Source organism: Topomyia yanbarensis, chromosome 3 (assembly GCF_030247195.1).
Source record: "Topomyia yanbarensis strain Yona2022 chromosome 3, ASM3024719v1, whole genome shotgun sequence".
Classification (NCBI taxonomy): domain Eukaryota; kingdom Metazoa; phylum Arthropoda; class Insecta; order Diptera; family Culicidae; genus Topomyia; species Topomyia yanbarensis.
In genome coordinates, this window is record NC_080672.1 from 307,185,480 (window position 1) to 307,204,542 (window position 19,063).

Sequence of the window (19,063 nt, forward strand, 5' to 3'; positions counted from 1 at the left end):
GCTGTTGGTTTAATATCACACCTATAGAGTAAAATAGAACTGTAATGAAACTATTACTCCAATGATAGTTTGCATAACAAGTTCTACTGATAACAATAAAACTGGGCCAATTTGTCACAACATGCGTTTATAGCAGCCTGTAGAAAGTACATAAGACCATAAGGTTGGCATGGGAGGTTTTAAATATTAGTTTCATTAAACGCTATAAAATTTAAATATAACTAAAATTGTTGCTTGGGATACCTCCTAACATTCCAAAACTTCGTCGATCGGATGTCATTTAAAAGGAAGTAATCAGTATACAACGGAAATTGATGATTAATGCCGTTTTGAAATCCAATTTCCGATTTCTACTGGCCACCCATTTTCAATTGACACCCAAATCGATGATGGTTATGAATGATATGTTATAAATAATTTCTGAAACCATTCTTAGGCTAAAAATGGAATATTTCTCCTCTTAGGGCAAATTTGGTATATCTTTATACCCTATTTTTGCGCTATGGTTTTGTTTATCCCATTTCTGCTCTTACTGGTACTCAAACCGGTTTTGCTCTTTTCATCCCAAGCCCAAACTTGCTCTCAGCCTGTCAAATATCAGTATAATTATTCCTGTAACTAGGGGAAGGCAGCATACATAAATTTCGCAACCAGAGAATTGGAATTGAAGTGATTCACGATATTACAAGCAGTTTCTGTTTAAGGGTACAACATTCCCCCTCAGAGTCTTTCTATCATAAAGGATATCAAATGAACCGCGCTGTTTGTCAGCTCTTTATCGGGGTACGCTCATTTTGCATAACAGCAGTGCTTGATATTACAACAACTCGCACAGTGATCTCGGGTTACTAGATTTTTTATCGCAATCAACAGCCAGCAGGTTGAACAATTTGTTCTTTTATAACTAAATTCACTCACGGTGCAGTGGTTGAGGTTAGGTTTTATCCAACGTACCTGAAAAAAGCGAAAGAAAAACACATTAAAATAAAGTCATAATAAATTCCGAGAATCTCAAGTCAATATTCGTCTTCTTGATGACAGCGAAAGCACGAAAGAATTTCAGCAATGAGACCAGTCGGCGGATGATTGCTCAATGCTCATCTTACAGCGAGCTTTTTTTCTTCTCTTCGTACATCAGGAGTACCTTTCATAAAACATTGACTGCGGAGCCCGCTGGGTGGAAGATGGGGAGGGGTGGTAAAACTTTTTGGCCCAAACCCATCATCATTTCAATTCGCCTAAATGTGTTCTTAAATCAACATAGCCGTCCTTCTTGTGTTGTTCTTTTTTGGGATGCGCACAGTTGCCCTACGTTGAAAAATGCAAATTCTGCATGCTACTGATGGAGCGGAGCGAGCCAGCCCAGGCAGCAGTAGCGTGCCAGGCAACGTAGTCTATTATGGTGAAACGTGGACTTGAAGAAGGCAACAGAAGACAAGTTTAACGTTTGCCCAAATGGGGCTGCTTCCTGGAAGTTAAGAAAATTGTTTGATTTGAGTTTTTCTTGGCTTTAGGAATTTCGACTTATGAATTTCCTATTCGCCTTTAATGGGGCAAAGTTTCACGGTGGTATTTAATTTGAATAATTTTAACGTTACAACTCTGCGATACCAATTCCCCCCACACCAACAGGATTGACAAAACGGTTAGCCGCTCTGTGTGGAGAATCTTAATCCTATTGCAATTTGTAAAAATCTTACCGTAATGCTTCATCGTTAAAAAAACCAAACGCCCTGGGTCATTGTTTAAAATTTATTTATTACAAAGAAAAACAATAAAGTGCCATAAGATCGAGTACGACAGGTCACGGTCCATTGTTAGTTTCGCTGGTACTTTCGCGCTCTCACAGCTCTGCGGCCGTTAAACGGAGCGCCTGAGTAAAACGGCGACGTTTGAAAAATGGAACAATCGAAACAAAAAAGAATTAAAAATGGGACGAGTTTCATAGAAAAGAAAAGCGCTTCAGTTTTCAAACTGGTGTTTTGTGTTATATTTTCTTAATCAGGATGCAACATAAATGGTTCTTTTTTCTGTGGAAATATGTAAAGAAATAAACAAATGCCTCTTTTCCTGGTACATAGTCACAATTGATTGCAATCGTTTGATCAACTTTCTCTATCAAGGGTTCTGTAATCGCTGAATTACTTTAATTAGAGTGTAAGCGCCTGATATCGTGAAAAAGTCGTAACATACTCGACCACGACTCGGAGTAATTCTTTGTACCAGTAGAATCATTGCATTTGTCCTAAGAGTCAGCTACGAAGTGTGTCTCAACCGAAAGTCAAACTATTGAATTGTGGCAGCAAGACGTTTCAATCGCTTTGAATTTATTGTTAGATTCAGCTGCATTCAGAGATAGAGAACCGAGGAAAAAAGAAACCATTAACATGCAATGAAAATAAGAACATGGGTGAAAGTAGAAGGAATGCCGTCGGAGATATTTTAACAAGGGAACGCATATTCTGATCCACGATGCATTTTTCAACAGAATTGGAAGTATGCAACTGAAAATACTATTTTGTGGTGGATAAAATTGGATTTTCTCTGTTGGGGTGGTACAGTCATTTTCGGTTTCTTTTGATATTCTGCCAGAAGTCAAATAAAATGTTTACCTTGTTTGTTGATCGTCTTTAATGGGTTTTCGCGTTGGAAACAGCAATATTCGGCTGCATCCGACGCAATCGAGTAGTACGGAAAATGTAAAGCGAACAAAGCTGCATCATAGTTTTCTTTTTTGAAAGTAGGAATGCACTGGATCTTTGTATGGCTTCCTTTGTGTTAAACAACGTTGATATATAAATAGAAAAAATAGGTCAGTTAAGCTGTCTATAAAAGTTGGCAAAAATTGGGCTTAGTAAACATAGCTTGTTTTCAATTCCAACTGCAGGAGGCTTCTATTCTAAATGTCACAGTAAACTCAAATAGTTTTTACCGTTGGCTTCAACTAGCACGAGACCTTATATGCAACATCTAATTGCGGTTTAAGATTACGTTAAGATGTATTATTTTGCTTAATTTTCAATCCCACTGAGCTATGTTATAATTGAATATAAAAAAAATTCAAATGCTCATTGAGATAGATCTTGACGCACCAGCGGCAAACGGAAGACGCAGTGGCGTAGAAAGAAAATTTTTCGGGGGGGGGGGGGGGGATATGATTTTTTTTTGTATATATATGAAAAATTGTTCAAAAACATTCTGAGCAGGAAAAAAATGTTCAAAACCAACAACTCAGGGAACGGGTTTGGGTAGTCAAGGTAGGAAAGCTAGCTGTTGGTATAGAATTAATGCTCTTCCCCTACGAGGACAATCTGGGCGGCAAACTTCAGACTGTCTAATTTACTGAGCCCTTCAGTTCCCTTGTGCAATTCAGTACCACTTCTTCGTTGAGTTTCCGACTGGTTCGCGAACTACTCGGTCTAGTCACAGACGATAGATCTAGCCTACTCCGACGAAAAGTTCCCCGGCGAGAGAAGTTCGAAAGCGAGCCAACCAGCCAGATGCTGCGGTCAGTTCGGCGATTCCAGTAGAGTAGGGCATCCAGTTTGCTGGAGCCCCGGCGCGGCTGGTGGTGTATCGTCGAGATCTAGGCGGTCTCGTTCCCGGCGGTGAATCTGACTGTACGCTGACGGAGAGGTCCCAGACGAAAGAAGTTCTCCCGATACCGATTCTTCAGTACTACAACTTCTTGAGCCGTTTGGCTCCGTGACCGGTACCATTTAGCACCGCAACTCCTTTAAACCCTTTAGTTCTCTTCTTGGGCCATTTAGCACTACTTCCTTGATGATCCATTCAGCTCCTCGACTTGTTCGCGAACAACTCAGTCTAGTCCCCGACGATGGACCTGACCTACTCCGACAGATAATTCCCCGGCGAGAGAAGTTCTCCCGAGATCGAGCTAATCAGCTATGTGCCGAGGTCAGTTCGGCGATTCTGGTGAAGTAGGGTGTCCGGTGCACTGGTGCGCCGATGACCCGCGACTAAAGGTGTCTCGACGCTGTCTATTCAGTCTAGTCCCCAGTGGTGAATCTAGCTTACGCTAACGGAGAGTTCCCTGGCGAAAAAAGTTCTCCCAATATCGATTCTTCTTTGGTTTTCGCTATTTTTCTATCAGAACAACCGGCGGGGTGCCGTGGTCGGTCTGACGAATCCGCATGGAGCGTGACGTCCGGTTCGCTGGCGTTTCGACGACTCATACTCGCTGCTCTGTTGCAGTCTACTCGACTAGTCCTCGGCGGTGAATCTAGCTTATTCCTGCGGAGAGTTCCCTGGCGGTGATTGCTCTCTCGAAACCGTTGTTCGATGTCCATTCCGTTGTAAGACGGTCATGATCTACATCAGCGGTTCTCAACCTTTTTCGTACCACGGACTCCTTAGATATCACACTGGGTTGCTGCGGACCCCCATAGATAAACATCAATTTTGTATGCTATCAATATGTTATTTTCAATTTGTTAGGAAACATGACTGGAAATTTCAATATGCACTCGGACCCCAGGTTGAGAATCACTGATCTACATCATATCTCTGTTTACTGTGTTTCACGTCTTTACGTCGCTTGTCATTCTGTAGGCTACATTATCCGGGTTGATGTCCGGTCCTCCCGTTTTTAGCTCCCTGCACGTCACTTCAAACCTCGGACATTCAAAGACTCTCCTCGGACATTCAAAGACTTCAAACCTCGGACATTCAAAGACGCTCCGGTGTCTCCTCGACGATCTCACACTCCAAGCACAGTGTTGACGTTGCGTACCCACACCGATGAAGATACTCCTTAAGCAACCGTCGCTCGGTAGGAGCTGTTTCAGGTGGAAGGTCATCTCTCCGTGCTTTCTATTGACCCACGCCGACAGGTTTGGATGAGCCGGTAGGTCCACTTTCCTTTCTCCGTATTGTCACATTCCTGTTGCCACGTCACCATCGAATCGATTCTCATCATCTTCCTCACGTTTCTGGCTTTTCATTGTTTGTAGCACTTGATATCCTCCGTCAGGGTAATGTAGATGGGGATCATCTCGGCGACAAGGCATACTGCCTCCGGTACACAATCGCAACTCGTACGACCAGCAGTCGAAGCGTCCTGTTCAGCTTTTCGCGGTTTCATTGTCTCCGTCACCGACACCTCCATTTCTTCAAGTGTCTCACCGTTAGTGACACATCGTCCACGAAACCAACGATTTTCACTTGCCTGGGAAGCCGCAGTGTTAAGACCCCATCGTACATCTCTTTCCAAAGTGTTGGACAGAGAATGGAGCCCTGAGGAACGCCCGCTGTGACTCGCATTGCCTATTGCCCGTTTGTTCGTCTGGTACAGCAGTGCTCTACTCTGGAAGTAGCTCTTCAGGATCTGGCTCATTCTTTTATTCCACGCTGCGGTATTGGTCTATTCGAGGTTGCATGGCTCGGTGACTTCCCACACTTTGGCAGCAATATCAGTTTCTGCACCTTCCTCATTTCGGGGATTACCATCATCTAAAGACTTCAGCAGTAGCATCCTAAACATGTCCGGATACGCCAGGATCGCAGCTTTCAGCGCCACGGTTGGTATTCCATCCGGACCGGGGGTTTACTTTGATTTTAGTCACATCGATGCTTCTTTGAGCTCGTCGTTAGTCACTTATCACTCGGCTGTGTTACCTCCTTCTTCTTCGTCGTACTGTGTCGGTGACCAGGTAGCTGAATCGTGATTCGGGAAGAGACCCTCAACGATTATCTTTAGTTTTCCCGGGTATAATTCAGCTGGTGTCGCAGACCCTCGTCTTCGTCATGACGACTCAGTACGCGTCCCCCAGAGATTGGCGTTTATTTCTCAGCACAGCTACTTATGGCAATTGGCTTGCTAAGCTTGATCTCCCGTTTTAAAGAGTCCTTACCTTCTCTCACTCTCCGATCTTACGCTCTGAGCCCGTTTTCTGGATCTAAGACAAGCAGCGTGTAGCGTACTGAGCTACTCATTTAACCCGTAATCTGCACGCCGTCTACTGCATGGCCCTAGTTTTCGTGACATTATAACGTCACAAGTCGTCACAATCCTTCTTGCCGCATCAACGTGCTTGATTCCGTTGTTCGCCGAACAACGGCCGAAGTAACTCAACAAAGAGGCTTTCGTTAAATGCTTTCGTCTTCCACTTTAGCTTGCGGCCCGTCCTTCTTCGTGCTGCTGAATCGCCTGGTGGTCTCTATGGGGATACTTCTCTCACACTCTCCAGTCCATGTTCGCCGTCAATCAAGGACTACAGAATGTGGCGAAATTTCTCTCGGTACCGATATCCGTTTCGTGAACCAATAAGCTCCCAGCTCCTCGCTTCGCCGCGATCTACTTGTTATAGTCCTCGGCGGTTGAGCTAGCCTCCACAACGTGCCGTAAGGTAGGTGTCGTTTTGTTTAACATATTGATTTTTTTCAAAATTCTCCAAAATATTTTGGGGGGGGGGGGTTGTTTCGTCCCCAAACCCTCCCCGCAACTACGCCACTGGGAAGACGGCATTTTTAATCATTTTTACACTAGAGTTTGGTCGGCAAAGGCTGAGTAATGCGTAAGACAGAGCCTCTTTCCAGCAACTCCTATCCCTACCTCCCCGTGGTACTGGCCGGGACCTACGAGCAACCTTAGGGAAGATCGGGTAACCAACCCCGGTGGGAACTTTGGTCGTAGGCTGACAGGGAAGGGGGGGGGGGGGGCTTTGCTGCTGCAAGCCTGAGCGCCTGAGCGTCTGATCTTCAAGAAAACAGCATGTTTCCCATGTTAGGGGCGGCTGATCATCGTCCGAGTGCCAGTGAAGGACCCCATGTTCAACTGTGCACTATGGTCCTCCGGAAAGTTAGGGAGTTGGTGTCAGGCCCTGCGAGCCAGCCGTAAAAAACCGATTGCCGCGAAAAGTCAACAAGATAAGAATGCGAACCGATACCAGTGGCGACAACCACTGCGACGAAAAGGGACTAGCGATTGGAAGCTTGGAACGTGGACCTGCAGATTTCTCAAATTCATCGGCAGCACTCGCGTACTCGCCGATGTTCTCAAGGACCGCGGGTTCGGAATCGTAGCGCTGCAGGAGGTGTGTTGGACAGGATCCATGGTGCGAACGTTTAGAGGTAATCATACCATCTACCCGAGCTGCGGCAACACACATGAGCTAGGGACAGCTTTTATTGTGATGGGCGATACGCAAAGGCTCGTGATCGGTTGATGGCCGATTGACGAAAGAATGTGCAGGTTGAGGATCAAGGGCCGTTTCTTCAACATCAGCATAATAAACGTGCACAGCCCTCTCTCCGGAAGCACCGATGATGACAAAGACGGTTTCTACGCGCAGCTGCCCAAGCCACGACGTCTAGATCATCATTGGGGACTTGAACGCTCAGGTAGGCCAGGAGGAAGAATTCAGACCGACGATTGGAAAGTTCAGCGCTCACCAGCTGACGAATGAGAACGGCCTTCGACTCATTGATTTCGCCGCCTCCAAGAACATGGCCATTCGTAGCACCTTCTTCCAGCACAGCCTCCCATATCGTTACACCTGGAGATCACCGCTACAGACGGAATCGCAAATCGACCACGTCCTGATCGATGGACGGCACTTCTCCGGCATTATCGACGTCAGGACTTATCGTGGCGCTAACATCGGCTCTGACCACTACCTGGTGATGGTTAAATTGCGCCCAAAACTATCCGCCATTAATCATGTACCGTACCGACGGCAGCCTCGGTACGATCTGGAGCGACTGAAGCAACCAGGTGTCGCCACTGCATACGCGCAGCACCTCGAGGCAGCGTTGCCGGACGAGGGAGAGCTCGACGTGACCCCACTAGAGGACTGCTGGAGAACAGTAAAAGCAACCGTCAACAACGTAGCTTAGGACATTATCGGGTACGAGGAACGGAGACGACGGAACGATTGGTTCGACGAGGAGTGCAGAGCGGTTTTGGAGGACAAGAATGCAGCGCGAGCGGTCATGCTGCAGCATGGAACCCGAAAGAATGTGGAACGATACAATCAGAAGCGGAGGCGGCAGACACGCCTCTTCCGGAAAAAAAACGTCGCCTGGCAGAAGCAGAATGCGAGGAAATGGAACTGCTGTGCCGTTCTCAAGATAAACGGAAGTTCTACCAGAAGCTCAACGCATCCCGCAAAGGCTTCGTGCCGCAAGCCGAAATATGTAGGGATAAGGACGGGAGCCTGCTGACGGACAACCGTGAGGTGAACGAAAGGTGGAAGCAGTACTTCGATGAGCACCTGAACGGCGAGAAGAATGTAGGTACAGATGACCAAGGCAACGGGGGATTTGACTGCGTCAGTGCAGTTGAGGACGGGAATGAACCAACTCCCACGTTGAGAGAAGTTAAGGATGCCATCCAACAGCTCTAGAACAACAATGCAGCTGGCAAAGATGGTATCGCAGCTGAACTCATCATGTTGGGCCCGGAAAAGTTGGTCACTTGTCTGCACCGGTTAGTAGTCAGGATCTGGGAAACCGAACAGCTACCGGAGGAGTAGAAAGAAGGGGTGATCTGCCCCATCCACAAGTAAGGCGACCATTTGGAGTGTGAGAACTTCCGAGCGATCACCATTTTGAATGCCGCCTATAAAGTGCTATCCCAGATCATCTTCCGTCGTCTAAAGTTAATGAGTTCGTGGGAAGTTATCCAGAAATGTCGTGAATACCAGGTCCCAACGCATCACCTGTTCATCGACTTCAAGGCGGCATACGACAGTATCGACCGCGTAGAGCTATGGAAAATCATGGACGAAAACAGCTTTCCCGGGAAGCTGACTCGACTGATCAAAGCAACGATGGACGGTGTACAAAACAGAACGCTGGATGAACTGGAAAGTTCACCCGAAATCCTTACGCTGCACAGTGGGGCGAAACTGAAAAAAGACGGTCAAAAGTCTTTCCTGAGTTTCACAGATGTTTTCATGCTTTTATGTCTTCAGGAAAGTTTCCTAGGACTACATCCCACATCTTTTAGGATAAGCACCTTAATTTTTCTTAAGGTGCAAGTGTCACTTAAAAAAAATTTTTTTTAGCTCGACATCCAAAAAATTTTTTTTTGTGCGGAATCTTGTAGAGTAATTTATTTTGAACAACTTTTAAGAACATATCTGCCATCTATATATTTTTCCTTAAGTGATATGTACGTTAAACCTTAAAATCAATTTTTCAACTTTCTCTTCTACAACTTAATTTTTTCTACATTTGTATATTCTAGAAAGTTTTAGATACCGTCAAAACACATAACTTTTCTGAAGACTCCAATGATGTATAACATGTGTATCGGGATTTAAATCGATTTTTCTTTAAAAAATACTCTTTTTCATTACAAAATTTCTCAAAATTGTGAAACTTTGTGAACCAAAACTCAGCATGATTAGATTCGTTATTTTATGTAGTATTTGTAAGCGAAGTATAACAATCCGGACTTTTCGGGTTTTTTAGTTCTCCTACATTTTTATACTGTATAATGCATGGATATTTCGCAGTATCTATAGAGCGGGCGTAATAATACAGAATACTACACTCAATGCAAAATATATCTTCTATTATCAACAATCAACATGTAAAAAACAATGAAAGTGTATGAAGCACTTATTAAACAATAGAAGTATTTTATATTGAACTAGCCAATACCCGCCGCGTGTTGCTGCGACTTTCAACGAAATAGGATTAAACACAATTTGTTCCGAAGCGCCATGGCAGATAATCCCCAATCAATAGCACACAAACACGCTCCATGACAAATGTCTACTACGTATAAATTTTTAGGGCAATCGGCCTTTTGGGAGTCCATAAATCACATACATACAAACATTGACTTTTATATATATATAGAAGAAGATGAGTAAAACGATTAATCTTGGAAAGATTACATAATTTTGGTATTATCCCTCTCATTCTTCGTTCCAGTTACTCAAAAATCCACAAAACGCAAGCTCTGAGAGTGATTCAGAATGATATTTGCTTTGATGTGTGTTTTATTTTCAATAATTCAAAATAAAATATTACTAATGCTATAAATTATTGGATTACTGTTAAGCGTGTAATGTACCCGCGTAAAAAGCAATTTAGGCGTCCTTCTAATGTATAATTAGTGCTTCATACACTTCATTGTTTTTACATGTTGATTGTTGACTGCCTCATGCCAAGACGGGAGGGTCGTAGCGTAGTATGTTGGAACTAAGCTACCGATGCCTCATGGCGTGGCAGAGGAGTGAAAGGGTGAGCATCCAAGTCAGTCTCACACTGCATGTTAAGGGTGAGCATAAAAGTCAGCCTCACAGGTTGGTAGAGGCTAGCACAAAAGTCAGCCTAGCAAGGAATGAAAAAGGTGAGCACAAAAGTCAGCCTCGCATGGTATGTCAGAAGTGGGGCCTAAGAAAAATGTCCCACATGGGATGCCAGAGGGAGTGACAAAGGTACAATAGAGTGGCACGATTGAGAGTGAATCAGGTGATAGGGTGAGCACCCAAGTCAGCCTCACATGGTATGGGTAGGGCGACCACAAAAGTAAGCCTAGCAAGGAATGAGTAAGGTGAGCACACAAGTCAGCCTCGCATGGAACGTAAAAGGTGAGCACAAAAGTCAGCCTCATGTGGAAGTGTTTGAGAGTGAATCAAAGTGCGATTGAGAGAGCACCCAAGTAAGCCTCATACAGGATGTATGAACGCGTGAGTGAGAGTGAATGAGTACATTTAGTACAGCCATCCCCCCAGAAGTAATACCGAGAAGTAGTTCCTGGGAGGAATGATGGCGGAGCCCATCACGCCCCCAGTGCACCCCGTGCGGTAGATTGGACCCTACCAATAGCACGTGTACTGGGCTAGGACATAAAGGTCTTCTCCATTGTAAAAAAAACATGTTTGTTGATAATAGAAGAAATATTTTGCATTGAATTTAGTATTCTGTATTATGACGTGTTGATTTACTAACGCCCGCTCTATAGATACTGTGAAATATCCATGCATTATACAGTATAAAAATGTAGGAAAACTAAAAAACCCGAAATGTCCGGATTGTTATACTTCCCTTATATTTACTACCTAACATGGCGAATTTAATCATGCTGAGTTTTGGTTCACAAAGTTTCACAATTTTGAGAAATTTTATAATGAAAAAGAGTATTTTTTAAAGAAAAATCGATTTATATTCCGATACACATGTCATACATCATTGGAGTCATCAGAAAAGTTGTGTGTTTCGACGGTATCTAAAACTTTCTAGAATATATGAATGTAGAAAAAATTAAGTTGTAGAAGAGAAAGTTGAAAAATTGATTTTAAGGTGCAACTTACATATCACTTAAGGAAAAATATATAGATGGCAGATATGTTCTTCAAAGTTGTTCAAAATAAATTGCTCTACAAGATTCCGCCCAAAAAAAATTTTTTGGTTGCCGAGCTAAAAAAAAATTTTTTTTAAGTGACACTTGCACCTTAAGAAAAATTAAGGTGCTTATCCTAAAAGATGTGGGATGTAGTCCTAGGAAACTTTCCTGAAGACATCAAATCATGAAAACATCTGTGAAACTCAGGAAAGACTTTTGACCGTCTTTTTTCAGTTTCGCCCCACTGTGCGCTGCAGCGTAAGGATTTCGGGTGAACTTTCCGGTCCATCCAGGATCTCGACGGGGACTGAGACAAGGTGATGGACTCTCGTGTCTACTATTCAATGCGATAAGCCGGGCTCAACAGCCGTGGCACGATCTTCACGAAATCCGGCCAATTTGTATGCTTCGCGGACGATATGGACATTATCGCCTGAACATTTGGAACGGTGACAGACCTGTACACCCGCCTGAAACGCGAAGCAGCGAAGGTCGAACTGGTGGTAAATGCGTCCAAAACAAAGTATATGCTGGTAGGCGGAACCGAAAACGACAGGATCCGGCTAGGAAACAGCGTTACGATCGACGGGGATACCTTCGAGGTAGTGGAGGATTTTGTCTACCTGGGATCCTTATTAACGGCTGACAATAACGTGAGCCGTGAAATCCGAAGACGCATCATCAGTGGAAGTCGAGCTTACTATGGGCTCCAGAAGAAACTGCGGTCAAGAAAGATTCAGCCCCGCACCAAATGCACCATGTCCAAAACACTTATAAGACCGGTGGTTCTCTACGCGCACAAAACTTGGACCATGCTCGAGGAAGACCTGCAAGCGCTAAGAGTTTTCGAGCGACGGGTGCTAAGGACGATCTTCGGCGGTGTGCAGGAGAACGGTGTGTGGCGGCGAAGGATGAACCACGAACTCGCTGCACTCTATGGCGAACCCAGTATCCAAAAGGTGGCCAAAGCTGGAAGGATACGGTGGGCAGGACATGTTGCAAGAGTGCCGGACAACAATCCTACAAAGATGGTGTTCGCTAATGATCCGGTTGGTACAAGAAGGCGAGGAGCGCAGAGAGCACGATGGGCGGACCAGGTGGAACGTGATTTGGCGAGTGTTGGGCGTAACCGACGTTGGAGAGCTGCAGCTACAAATCGAGTATTGTGGAGACAAATTGTTGATTCAGTGTTATCATGAAATTGATGTTGAACTAAATAAATGAAATGAAATGACACTAGAGTTTCTTATTACACAGCGCTACAGTGATTTTGTACTGTTCAAGGGACTTAGTATTGGTTGTACATTTCATCAAAATGCCACACAAAATAATTCATGAAAAGTATTCTGTACCCTCAAAATATTGATTTATAACAACAAAACTATGTTTCGGGGCTTTCGGGAGCTCTCAAAAATTTTCTACGTTGTCATTTTTCAACCGATCTTCAATTTTATGAGTTTTCTGGAAATAATTTTGGAAGTCCATCAATTCGGTGTCTCTCATATTAATATCTGAGCTGTCTCAAATTATGTGGTGGGTATTTGCATCACCACCGATTGTAAGTGGAAACCCATTTCTGCCACAGTATGATACAACCCTTTTGCAATCATCAGATGGGATTCATTATGCGGCGAATGTGTCGGACAATAAACGTATTTTCTGTTTATGTTATCAACAGTCATATTGACTGTGACAGCACAAATATCACGAGTTGTGATGTCGGATAGAAGATATGCGTCAATAGCACTATTCACAAGTTTACATGTACGGGGCATTTCACGTGTTTTTGTCAAGCCATTTTGTTGTTGTGTTGTGGGCAGTGATGTACCAAATCGGGTTTTTATAATTTTGGGGAAAAAACCCAAGGTTTTTTTCCCGGTTAAAACGGTTTTTTCGCGGGAAGATTGGGTTTTTTGCATTTTTTTATGTTTTGGTAATTGAACATTAATGTATTGTTATCCAAACATTTTTATTTTATTTATGAGCATTATTGTCATAAAGTTTTGCATGTATATGAATTCTGAATGGTTTTCCTCGATTGAATCATTGTTATTGCGGTGATCCAACTTTTTTTTTACAAATATTGTGGTTAAATAAGTGATAAAACTTTTCAATGTTTGGGCTAAGTCGATTGTGCTTCTTACTGTGAATCCACCTAAACGAACTAAACATTTTTTTTACTGTTGCTGATGTAGCTGATAACGAAAAAATTCGGATTGTGATTTGTGAGAGTTCTGATTACGGTTCATACTAATGACGAATGTCAAGGCCACTCGCATTCTGCATATGAGTCACTTTTCACCGAACTAAATAGATATTTTCTAAATTTTGTGTGAATACCTACCTCATTTCGCTAAAAGTATAGCAACCCCTAAAATGAGTAACAAGCAGAATAAAAGCAGTTTGGGCATCACACGATTATTCTAATTTTCACTTGTCAGAGTAACAATGACTATTGTTCCCAGTATTATATGAAACCAGTTGGAATATGGAATGGACCGAAATTAAAGTCGCAGGAACAGAAAATGCTTCGTAAAACCCGTATTAAATATATTAGAATGTGAAAATTGAATTTAAACTTCAAGTTTAAAAATTGGACAGGAGCTTTTCGATTATGTCCTACAGAATAAAAACCGTAAAAAAGTATATCCGGTTTTCGCAAAGGACTTTTCTTTATCCAACTTTTAATCTTGAATGTAACGTTGTACGGAATTTCCTCTGAGCGAATTATACTGGAGGTTCATCCTTGCCGACTTTTTCGGGTGATAATATTCTAAGCGATTGTCATGCTCATGATTTTAACGCTTGATGTTTATATTCGATTTTTACATGCTAAGATATCTGGAGTGGATTCTACACACCAAAAAATAATGAAATTTAAACGACATGTAAATCAATACGAATGTAAACATACAACGATTGAATCGAAAATTTGATTGAAAATTACGTTAAAATCAATTGGAGCACCAAACAGCATACAATTTTACACTCTCATTCGTGTAATATTACATGTCATTCATTTTACAGCAGTTTTCGAGTAAAAATACATAAGAAGCGCATTGGTTTTCCGTTTAAAGAAACTGTAATTTTCAATCCACGTGTAAAATTATAATAAAATTCGTTGAAGAAAGCACGACAAGTCGTGTGTGTTTGTGGTGGAACTTAATTTTACATTTATATTCATGCTCCAAATATGTGCATGAAAATAAACTTAAAATTACAAAATATTTTTTTCTGTGTACAAAGTATGTTTTATCCTTGCGACTTTTATTTTCGGTCTCTCAAATGTAAATGCAAGATTCTTTAACCCTCCGGAAGTCGCGCTTATACCCACTGAATGAGCAGCCGCTGGTGCCCTAAGACGATTTCGCTAGATTTTCAGAGCAGCGTGCCGACTGCCGAAAGGATAAAAAAAATTAAATGAACATTATACATTCGATAAAACGAAAAAACCCATATTTCGTCCGGGTTAAAATGATTTGGGAAAAAACCCGGTTAAAACCCAAAAATAAAAACCCGGGAGGATGGAATTTTTCCCATCGGTACATCACTGGTTGTGGGTCAATTTTTGGCAAAAATATTTCGAGAGATTTCAACCCACCGGGTACCACACGCCCGAGCAAACGATAAGTCCATAATACCCCCAGCTCATGGTCCAAATTCACCCCCATTATATGGTATTTGTTCTATTTGTTATTGGGTCAACCCATGAAAACACCATCGACATGGTCCGGTAGATCCCACGTAAAAACCATATTTTGATGTATCTGTGGGTTATTGAGACAATGTTGTGGTGTTTTGATGGTTGTAAAATTTGTAACGAACCATATTCATGGTATTTTTAAGGGGTTGTATGGTGTTTGAGCCCATGAGAATTTGCTAAAGCAATACACTTACCATTCTTGTCTATAATATCAGCTTGTACTGGGCCATAGGCCCATGCAAAAATGACTTCCCTTGACAGTGGTTTATCGCAAAGAGAGAGGGAGGTCGAAACAAAATCGGCTCCCGGCTCAAGGTTTATCCATTCTCGGCCACCGGGCCTTATGTGATCTTCTTCCGGGCCAAAGACAAAAAGTGTTTGAATCTATAGCAGACTTCTTGAGTTCTGACGGAATGGTATTCGGCCGAGACAGAAATATCGAAAATTCGCCCTGATAAGTTTCGGGTGGTGGTAACTAGTTTGAATCAGGCAAACGACATTACCGTTGCCTACGGGCCCTTTTCGAAGGTGTACAGAGCATATATATACCAGCTAATAAAGTTGAAGTCTGCAGGGTCATTTAAGATTCGAGTCTAAATAGCGAGGACTTGCTGACACATGGGATTGGCTGTTTTAAAGACTCCATGCTTCAGGCAGTGAAGATACTGGAGTGCAAACGTTTGCATTTAGCATGAGGGATTCCATGAGAAACCGACCGACCGCAAAATATGACCAATGACCATCGCCGATTCGAATGAAACTTTGCAGTTGTGTTCGGTTAATGAATCTCCATGACTTTTTTGGAGATTTCAATGTTTTGATACAAGAACAATTTTTCAAAAGAGCGTAGACGTTTATGCGTGTATCACCTCAAAAATTTTTCTTCGATTACCGTATTTTAAACAACAAAACTATCTGACAACGAGTTGCATGGAATCAATGCTTCTTAGAACATCGCCTTGATCTCAAAGAGAAAGTTATAGTAAAAATTATGGGCCTTTTGAAAAACTTATTGTTGTTGATGGAGAAATGCGAATAACTTATGAAAAGGTTGTAATAAAACAAAATAATTGCGCTGTTAAATTTTTTTTTAAATATCTCGAGAACTACCACATTTCAGAATTTTTTTGTGAGAAGCATTTTGATTTAAAAATGGCGTTTATTTAATCATATTCAAAAAGAAAATTGTATTTTTGACTGCAAATAGTATGAATTATAAAAATATGTCAAAAGTTGTTTTTGGAAAACTGTTTTTATTGAAACCTTCTCCATAATTCAAATGCACTGAAAAATTTTCTTTCACGTCCTTAAAGCGATATACATTTGTTTATTGACATTTTATGATGGGGTAACGCGAATAAGATTTAGAAGGGCATAATTACACGATTTAATTGTTTTGTTTGAGCGAAATTCCAAATATCCCGATAACTATCGCATTTTGGAAGAATTTTGTTGAATGCATTTTGATTTAAGAATACTTAGAATTATATTCTGTAATAAAATTACAATTTTGTATATTAATTAGTACAAAATTTTAAAACTTGTATAAAGTTATAGTTAGAAAAAAATTACCGACAGGTTCTTCATTATTCATTTTTTTTTTAGGTTGTTGACAAAATATAAAAAAAAATAGAAAAATGGGTTTTGTCGCGATTACTCTTTTAAATATTGTTTTTGTAAAGAATGAAACATTTTTTTCAGTGTATATTTTTTCATATAGAAGTACACTCAGGTTTTTTTTAAGCGGGGGATACAGGCCGCGTAAATGAAAACCGCGTAAATTTCAAAATCCGCGTAAATGGAAACCGCGTAAATTTCAAAATCCGCGCAAATGAAGACCGTGTAAATTTATGAATCCGCGTTAATGGGAACCTCGTTAATGGATACCGCGTAAATTAAAAAATCCACGTAAATAAAAACCGCGTAAATTTAAAAAACCGCGTAAATTTCAAAATCCGCGTGAATGAAAACCACGTAAATTTCAAAATCCGCGTAAAAAACGCATAAAGAAATACCGCGCAAAAACCGTGTAAAAAAACCTGAGTGTATTCATGCACTATAACTCGTTCTCAGATAGTTTTGCTGTTTAAAATACGATAATTGACACACATTTTTTTGAAATTAATGCACGTAGAAACGTCTACGACCTTTTGAAAAATTGCTCTAATATCAAAATATTACGATTGACAGAGAATATCCCGGAGATTCATAAACCGAATACAGCTGCAAAGTTTCGTTCGAATCGACGATGGTCATATTTTGCGGTCGACCGATTTCTCATGGAATCCCTCAATATCATCTAAATATCATAAGCACGCAACATAGATCGTGGTTAATATCCTAAAAATCATGAACCAGTTCACGAATTTATGAATAAAACGTTATGATTTTGTTAACTATGTCACAAGCACGAGTGGTGAGTCTCGACTAATATGCTAGAACCAATTCACGGATACACGAAAAAATTTTCATGATTTTGTGCATTATTTCACGGGCACGAAGCGCCGATCGTTACTGTTATACTTAGCTTCGTGAACCAGTTCACGAATCCTTTAATTTGTGGACTATTTCACGAGAACGATTGGTGAGTTGCACTAATATACTAGGAATTGGGAATCAGTTCACGAATACATGAATATATGTTGTGAACTATTTCACGAGCATGGCTGTGACAGATACACTAGAAATCGAGAACCAGTTCACGAATACTCAAATACTATTTTATGATTTTGTGCACTATTTCACCGGTATGCACGGTCAGGTGCGACTATTGTACTAAGAACCAGAACTAGTTAATGTATCCATGAATAATATTTCATGATTCAGTGAACTGCTTCAAGATTATGAATGTTGAATAACGACTAATATGCTAGGAATTGAGAAACAGTTTACGAATACTTGAATAATACTTTATACTTTTGTGCACTATTCCACGGGCACACATGGTCTGTCGTTACTAGTATACTATTGATCGATTTGGTAATGATATGGCGGAATTTCGTAAAAATAAAACAAATATCTCCACTAATAAAAGCGTAATGCACGCGTTTCTAAAGGAAAGTTGAACATAATTATAAAACACATGATTTTTGTTTACGCTCATGTTTTCGCAACATAAATACGAGAAATGTTCCAGAATTTATGACACTTTATCAACGGTATTGGGAACATTTTTTTCCGTGTACCATGAATATAATATGAAAGGTTGGAAAGGTAACACATTTTTTGAAAAATTCCATGTTAATTCGTTGTAAATACTTAAAATGATCAAGCTCATTATAATTTTTCCAATCGCTACCAGTTACTATTGAACATCAATTTAATTGCTTTGACCCTTTCATGCCCATTTTTTTTTTCTAGTGCCTATTTAACCCTGAAAAGAGTGGAATCAAAGTCTTTTTTCTTAATGATAGGTGCTTCCCTCGCAGTGCTAAAAGCTGTTCATTTTTTACATTCCAATGCTCAATACTATTCTCCTAGAATATTTACAATAGTTCGCTTGCGTGGAAAACGTAGCCAAAGACAATCTAAATTGATAAATTTTATAAGTTTTCAATAATATTGCAACATAACGAAGATATATGAAAACTTAATTTTCCGTCATCAACGTATACTGTCCCTGGCAGCACTGCTCCACCGGAATTTAATCAGACTAATTGCTATAACTTCAGTTTTAGAGCCGATCCTTGTAACTGTTTATACTTAAATGAAAGGCAATAGTCACATTTATCAGCCTTACTTGTTTTTGTGAGCAAATCTTGCCTCAATCAAAACTTATAGCTGTTTAAAATTGTTGATGTCCACGAACAACATGTACATGCAGGGGTTAAGGGCGTCGTGGTTTTGTTCGGTAAAATAAACTATCGTTCTAAAATAAACTTTTTAGGCGATATAGAGAGTGTTAGTCTGTTCAGTCAATTTGCATACAATAATGCAACATTTGGACGTTTTTTTTTCAAAATTTTTATTGCAATATATTGAAAATTGTACACTATACCACAAAACCTCGTTTTTTCCAATTGTTTTTCTTTTTATTA

General features: G+C 41.1%; 1 protein-coding gene across 5 annotated transcripts in view; it reads right to left on the reverse strand.

Moving 5' to 3' along the window:
- Positions 1-19,063, reverse strand: part of LOC131688666 (cAMP-specific 3',5'-cyclic phosphodiesterase 4A-like) — a 683,953-nt gene that overhangs the window by 257,211 nt on the left and 407,679 nt on the right. For 2 of the 5 annotated variants that reach the window (XM_058973084.1, XM_058973083.1), the window contains exon 3: positions 919-954. The exons of the other annotated variants lie outside the window; for them this stretch is intronic. In XM_058973084.1, coding sequence (XP_058829067.1) covers positions 919-954 — 36 coding nt within the window. The remainder of the gene's footprint in view (positions 1-918; positions 955-19,063) is intronic. 5 annotated transcript variants of the gene reach the window in all.